The sequence below is a fragment of the Arachis ipaensis genome, chromosome B07, assembly GCF_000816755.2.
Source record: "Arachis ipaensis cultivar K30076 chromosome B07, Araip1.1, whole genome shotgun sequence".
Classification (NCBI taxonomy): domain Eukaryota; kingdom Viridiplantae; phylum Streptophyta; class Magnoliopsida; order Fabales; family Fabaceae; genus Arachis; species Arachis ipaensis.
Genome location: NC_029791.2, coordinates 80564856 through 80572788, shown reverse-complemented (window position 1 = coordinate 80572788; position 7933 = coordinate 80564856). Strand labels below are relative to the sequence as shown.

Sequence of the window (7933 nt, the reverse complement as noted above, 5' to 3'; positions counted from 1 at the left end):
TGCCCCATACATCAAATATCTCACAGAATAACATAGGTTGTTGAGGCATTTCATCCCTTTGGGATGCATTTTCTAACCTCTGACACTGATGGCAAGACACACATAACCGGTTAGCATCCTTGAATAAGGTTGGCCACCAGAATCCGCAATCCAACACTTTTTTAGCGGTCCTTTGTGGGCCAAAGTGGCCACCATATTCGGACGAATGACAAGCTTCAAGAATTGGTTGGAATTCAGACTCCGGGACACATCTTTGAATTACTTGGTCCACGCTCCTCTTCCACAAGTGAGGGTCATCCCAAATATAGTATTTGGAATTACTCCTCAACTTTTCCCTTTGGTTTTTCGAAAAGTTAGGAGGAAAGATTTTCGCAACCAAGTAGTTCGCGATTGGGGCAAACCAAGGAGAGCTATCCGACACAGCATGCAAACTATCCAATGGGAATGAGTCATTGATCAGAAATGGATCAATTTTTAGATTCTCAATGCGGCTTAAATGATTCGCAACCATGTTTTGAGATCCACTCCGGTCCCTAATCTCAATGTCGAATTCTTTCAAAAGCAAGATCCAACGCATGAGTCGAGGCTTTGACTCATTCTTTGTCAATAAGTACTTTAAAACTGCATGATCCGTGTATACCACTATCTTTGATCCTAGCAAATAAGATTTGAATTTATCTAAAGCATGAACAATAGCTAGGAGTTCTTTTTCAGTAATGGTATAGTTGGATTGTGCTACATCTAGTGTCTTAGAAGAGTAAGCAATGACATAAGAGAGTTTATCATCGCGCTGTGCAAGCGCGGCACCTACAGCATGGTTTGACGCATCGCACATTATCTCAAATGGCAATGTCCAGTTGGGGCCTCGCACAATTGGTGCCGTGGTAAGAACTCTACTTAGCTCTTCAAAAGCTTTTACACATTTACTATCAAACTCAAAATCCACCTCTTTTTGGAGTAGGCGCGATAATGGCAAAGCAATCTTGCTGAAGTCCTTGATAAAGCGCCTATAGAATCCTGCATGTCCCAAAAACGAGTGGACCTCCCTCACGGATGAGGGGTGAGGCAAAGTGGTGATAACATCGACCTTGGCCGGGTCTACAGAAATGCCTTCATGAGATACTACATGTCCTAACACTATACCTTGTTGTACCATAAAGTGACATTTTTCAAAATTTAAGAGAAGGTTAGTGTCAACACATCTAGCCAGGACCTTGGCCAAGTTATCTAAACAATAATCAAATGAAGTACCATAAATGCTGAAGTCATCCATAAAGACTTCCAGACAATTTTCCATTAGATCGGAGAAGACACTCGTCATGCACCGCTGAAAAGTAGCGGGTGCATTACATAGTCCAAATGGCATCCTTTTATAGGCAAAGGTGCCAAATGGACAAGTAAACGTGGTCTTCTTCTGATCTTCTGGAGTAATATGTATCTGGAAGTAGCCAGTAAATCCATTAAGAAAGCAGTAGTGAGATTTACCTGCCAAGCGGTCTAGCATTTGATCGATGAAGGGTAAGGGGTAATGGTCCTTCCGTGTGGCGACGTTCAATCTTCTGTAGTCAATACATACTCGCCACGCATTTTGTACTCTTTTAGTGACCATTTCACCGTCGTCCTTCTTGACCGTTGTGATGCCCGACTTCTTGGGGACAACCTGGACCGGGCTCACCCACTTACTGTCCGAGATTGGGTATATGATATCTGCGTCCAGTAATCTGGTGACCTCTTTCTTCACTACATCGAGGATGGTTGGGTTGAGCCTCCTTTGCGGTTGCCTAACTGGCTTAGCTCCATCTTGGAGAAATATCCTATGCATGCACTTGCGGGGGTCAATTCCCACAATATCAGCTAGGCTCCATCCTATTGCTTTCTTGTACTTTCTTAGAACATCTAGGAGCTTTCCCTCTTCTTCACTTGAGAGCTCACTAGCAATAATGACCGGAAACCTTTGGTTATCCTCTAAGAAAGCATACTTCAAATGAGATGGAAGGGGCTTCAGTTCACTTTTTGTTTCAAGATGAGGTTTCTTTTCATCAAGCTCATGGGACTCATTATTGACAACTTCCTCATGTTCATCCTCTTGGTCATCCGTCTCCTCAACAATGGGATAGCACAACTTGTCATGGTCTTCTTCTTGCACTTCCGCTACCACTTCATCAATCACATCACATCGGAGCACGGAATGTTCTTCGGGAGGTTGTTTCATGGCTTCCTCTAAATTGAACTTGATAATCTTGTCTCCAACCCCAAAGGAATATATGCCGGTGAAGGCATCCAACTTGAATTTGGAGGTTTTGAGGAAGGGTCTACCAAGTAAAACGGAGGATGGCTTCTATTTTCTGCTGGAGGCATTTCAAGAATGTAAAAGTCAACCGAAAAAACCAAATCCTTAATTGCCACGAGTACATCTTCCGCTATTCCCATCACTGTGATCACACTTTTATCGGCTAAGGCAAACCTCGCCGCTGACTTCTTTAATGGAGCTAAATTCAACTGGACATAGATAGAAAGTGGCATGATGCTTACACAAGCTCTCAAGTCACACATACAATCATGAAAAGTGTGTCCACCAATACAACAAGACACTAAGCACGGTCCAGGGTCACCATATTTTCTTGGAATAGGTTCCATCAAGGAAGAAATTGAACAACCCAAGGATAATATCTCCAATTCTCCTTTCCTATCTTTGTGTGTACACAAGTCTTTCAAAAATTTTGCATACTTTGGAATTTGTTGAATGGCATCAAGTAGTGGTATGGTTACCTCAACCTTTTTGAACACTTGAACCATGTTCAAATCAAATTCCGGTGTTTTCTTTGCCTTCTTCACCATGGAAGAGAATGGGATAGGAATAGACTCATCCACTATAGCTTTCCTCTTGGGTTCCTTGAGGTTTACTCCTTCTTCCTCATGCCTTTTGTCTACCACCTCTTCTTCATGTGGAGCTTCAACAACTACCTCTTCCTCATGAATTTCTTCCATGACCCTTGGAGGTATCTCCTCTAATGTAGTCCCCGACCGTAGAGTGATGGCGTTGAGACTGCCTCTTGGGTTTGGTTGGGGTTGGGATGGAAGGTTAGAGAAATTTGAAGGTTGGTTGGTGTTGTTATTGGGAGTTGGTGGCTGGCTTGACATTTTCATCTTTGAAAGCGTGTTGGTGAGGTTGGCCAGTGGAGTATTCAAGGCATCGAATTGAGCCTTGTTGCTCTCATATCGTTTTTCCATAGCGGCTCTAAGCTCATCAACTTGATTGTTGGAAGATGGAGGAGTTTGGTCTTGGTTTTGTTGTTTATGGTGTGGTGCTTGGTACTTGGTGTGGTTGTTTTAGTTTTGGTTGGAGTGGCCTTGGTTGGCTTGGTAGTTGGTGTTGTTATGGTGGTATGGGATGAAGACTGGTTGTTGTTGTGATGAGAAGGAGAGTTGTTCCACCTTTGGTTTTGATTGCTTCCTTGTACATTATCCCTCCACCTTTGATGTTGATTACCACCTTGATGGTAATTGTTTTGGCCTTGAGGAGGGTAGGGTGGACGGTTGTTGTAATTCACATTGGTCACCACAAGAGCATATTCCTCTTGAATTTGATGGCATTGGTCGGTGTAATGTGTGGTGTTAGAGCATAAACCACAAATCCTAGGAGGGCCTTCAAGTTGAGCAACCGGAGGTGGGGCTTGGATGGCTTGGATGGAGTAGTATTCCTTTTGATGCTTTTGGATTTGTGTAAGGATGGTGGTCATATCCCCAAGTGCTTTGGCTAGACTTGATTCGGAAGGGGGTGGTTCTACCAAACCCTTAAGAGGATTACTTCTCACCCTTGTGTGTTGTGTAGCTTCGGCAACATCCTTTATCAAATTCCAAGCTTCTCCCTCTGTCTTGTTTTTCGAAAGGGAACCTCCACTAGAAGCGGTGAGCAATCTTCTATCTTCCGCACAAAGACCTCCGGTGAAGTAGCTAATAAGCAAGTGAGTGGTCATTCTGTGGTGTGGACATGACTCCAATAACCTCTTGAACTGAGACCGATACTCGTACAAACTCTCTTGGTCTCTTTGCATTATACCCGAAATCTCTTTTCGGATGTAGTCGGTCTTCTCCGGTGGGAAGAACTTATCAAGAAACTCTCTTTGCATTATACCATGTTTTTGCTTGCGCTTCAAGAGAGAAAGGGAAGGCAAAAACCATGATAGCCACCTCATCGGCTCCATGCCTTCGAGCCGTAGAACAAGCAACTTGAAAATCCTTCAAATGTTGGATGGGATCTTAAATTGCAAGTAAAATAATTCAATTAACTAAGCAAAACATGAGCAATTCCAATGAACAAGCAACATTCCACTTAATTCTATTATAAACTAAACAAGTAACTATAACTAAGGCAAATAGTTGAGAAATTTGGTTTTCAAATATGAATAATAAAACCAACTCTTGGCTAGGCATGGGAATTGGGGTCACCATCCTTGTCTAACAACTATATCTTGACAATTATGAGGAACCAAGCTCATTAAGTCTACTTCCCAAAAGTCTTAAGTACGTAATATCTACTCCTAGACTTGAAGTACGTCAAATGGCCTTGATCACATCAACCCATAAGTCCCAACCTACCTACTAATTAGATTAGTAGTGGGTTGGCGTCAATGAGTATCAAATTCACCACTAAAGGCTCCCAAATCATCAAATCCATTAGACCCAATGACTCAAGCTTACCCAATTCCCTTGACCTAGGCCAAGAGTGAAGAGGACTACTCCATAATCAAAGTAAACAATTCATCAAACACATGGTAAGCATTAACAAAAGTCATGTTCAAAATAGCAATTAAATTGAAATCTACAAGTACCCACTAACAATTATCAACATAAAATCATCGAAACAACAAAACTAAACATAGAAATCATCAATGTAATATCAACAAGTCAAGATTCACAACATTCATAAAATGGGTATAAAATGACAATTAACAAGGATTCATAAAACTATCACTGGATATAAGAAAAATTGTAACAAGGAATTCAAATTGAATAATTAAAACTAGTAATTAAGAAGATCCAATTCACAATCCAACAAGGGAAGATCAAATTAAAACTAGATCTAGAGAGGAACAAGGGTTTCTCTCTCTAGAATAACAAAAGAACCAAAAAAAACTCTAGAATTGTGTCTTAGTGTAAAAAATGATTAATCCCCCTTTTCCCCTAGCATCCTTGGGTCTTTTCCATGTAGAAACAGCTTGAAATTGGGCTTCATGAACCTCAGAAATCACCAGGCACGATTTCCTTTAATGAGGTCACGTGCAGCTTCCCACGCGTGCGCGCCAAGCGTACGCGCGCGCCGATTGCTTTTGCGATCCACGCGTGCGCGCCAAGTGCGCGTGCGCGTCGATAGGAATCTTCTGATCCACGCGAATGCATCCATCCTTGCACGTCGCTTCCAGCCACCTCATCCACGCGTGCGCGGGGAGTGCGTGGGCGCGCCACTGCTAATCCTCCCAAGATTTCAATTCTTCATGTTCCTCCCTTTTTGTACACGCTTTTCTCCTCTCTTCTAGGTCATTCCTGCCCTATAATTCCTGAAATCACTCAACAAATACATCACGGCATCGAATGCCAATAGAAGAGGATTAAAATATGGCAATTTTAAGGCAAAATAAGCATGTTTTCCATCATGGAGCAATATTGGGAAGTGAACACAAAACCATGCATTTCTTGCGAATAAGTGTGAGAAATATTGATAAAATTCCCTAAAATAAGCACAAGATAAACCACAAAATTGGGGTTTATTAGAAAGTAGAAGTTCAGAAGCAACAAAGCATCTCCACACGCTTATCTGAAATTCCCACCAATGAATTACATAAGTAACTTTATCTTATTTTTTGTTTCATTTATATTTTAATTATCAAAACCTCATAACCATTTGAATCCGCCTGAATAAGATTTACAAGGATGACCATAGCTTGCTTCAAGCCAACAATCTCCGTGGGATCGACCCTTACTCACGTAAGGTATTACTTGGACGACCCAGTGCACTTGCTGGTTAGTTGCACCGGAGTTGTGAAACAAGTGGAACACAATTCTGTGCACCAGTAAATCTCTCTCATCCTCCCATTTATGATTTGAGTAAGGGAAAAGGCTTAGATAAAATTGATGACAAAGGATTACATTTGAAAAATCTTGTGAAAAGGTGGAAGTCCTTAGAAAAAGAAGGATGTGAATATAATACGCTTTGTCAAGATCCTTGGAAGCTTCTTTACCCAGGTTGTCATCTATTTCTACATTTGAGTTGGTGAAATTTATTTCTATTAGCTTTATTATCCCACTCGAATATGGCTTGCTCGAAACAGATAGTCAACTTAGGATTCTTTGTGGGATGAAGTGCAAAAGAAAGATGTTTCGTGGATGGCATTGTAAATCAAGGCTTATTATAGTTGATACATCAAAAACAAAATATACCGGTTGGAGTAGTGCTCAATTAGAGGGGTCTAGGAGGATTATTGGGCTTTTCATTGAGAATTCATCTTGCTCGCCACCTGGATGGATTAATAATGATAAACTTCAAGACGGGTGTGTAAATAAGGTGTGGGGTCCCGGATTACAAGAAGAGGATCGACTTTGGGAGCCCCAAGCTTGTGAAAGACTCCATCAACACTTGGTGTAACTCATGAGAAATCTTAGAGTACGATGGAGAACCAAGCATTGGTGGGAGTTCCAAGAAGAATTTAAGCACAAGCCACCTTGAGAGGAGTTCCCCATATGTCCAACTTAAGGACAATAAACAAAAGTGCTAGGTGGGAGACACCCCGTCATGGTAACATCCTTCCTTTTTTTCCTTTGTAAATATTGGTAAAATTAGGCTTAATTTCATGTATAGCTTAGTTTGTTGAGTTTATTTGGTAGTTTAGTATGTCAAATAAGGTTTTATGGTGTTTTGGTAGCTGATTGGAGGTTTGGAAGGCTTGTTTTAGTGCAAGAACTTGGAAAAATGTTGAAAAATAGAGCACCAACCCAAGCATTTTCGACCGTCCAAGCGCACGCGTGCATGGCGCATCCGCGTGGATGCAAAAATTCCATCCCTAGCCAAAACCCCGAGAGTTGCGCCTGCACTGTGTAAACATTGTGCCTACAGCATAAACTAACCCACACGTGCGCGCCCCTGGCGCATACGCGTCTGTGATTCTGAATGCGCAATGCACGAACACGTCTGCATGGCGCGCGCGCATCGATTGCGCCACCTGCATCCCTGGTACATTTTCCAGAGAGTTAGGCAAACTTTGGGCTGACAATGTGCCCTGCGCCTAACCTAACCCACATGTGCGCGCACCTAGCGAGTACGCATCCTTCTGCCAATCTCCGCATCGACGCGTGGGCGTGCATGACGCATCCGCGTTGCAAAAAAAAAGAGTTTTTTTTTTCTCATCTTCCATTTTCTTTTGTTTATTCCATTTGCATACTTTTCTTCATTGCATTTTAATTTCGTTTTTATAGCTGGTTTTTATTTTTTTTTTTTGAGTTTCTTATTTTAATAATGGTGTTGCATTTTCCTACTCAATTGTTGAGAAGTCCTTGCATTATTTTGGTGCCCATTGACTTGTTTGATATTATTGGGTGATGAAACTTTTAAAATCAATGCTCAATCTTTTATGACTCTTGTGTTCTTTATGCATTGATATGACCTTATATTGTTTTTCATGGCCCACTCTTTCTTGTTCGAACTTGATGCTTTTAAATGCTCTTTATGCTTTGACTTTACTCTTGCATCAAGTATTAGTTGATATGCCTTGGCTTATATTGCTCTCTCATCTACATGCTGTAGCTACCATGTAGTAGAGAACCGTACTCTTACTTGGCATTAGCCCCCGCTTACGTTTTATTTGTTTTGATATCTCTGTTGTAGGCTTAATTGTCGTTCTTCTTTTCTCTCCTTTTAGGTTGGCCACCAAAAGAAGGA

At 41.5% G+C, this 7933-nt stretch overlaps 1 protein-coding gene across 1 annotated transcript in view; it reads right to left on the bottom strand.

The window, feature by feature from the left end:
* The window catches only part of LOC110265092 (phosphatase and actin regulator 4B-like), a gene marked incomplete at its 3' end in the record, with an annotated part of 31918 nt that continues 25048 nt past the window's right edge, over positions 1064-7933 (bottom strand). The window contains exon 2 of the mRNA XM_021107862.1: positions 1064-1740. Coding sequence (XP_020963521.1) covers positions 1064-1740 — 677 coding nt within the window. The remainder of the gene's footprint in view (positions 1741-7933) is intronic.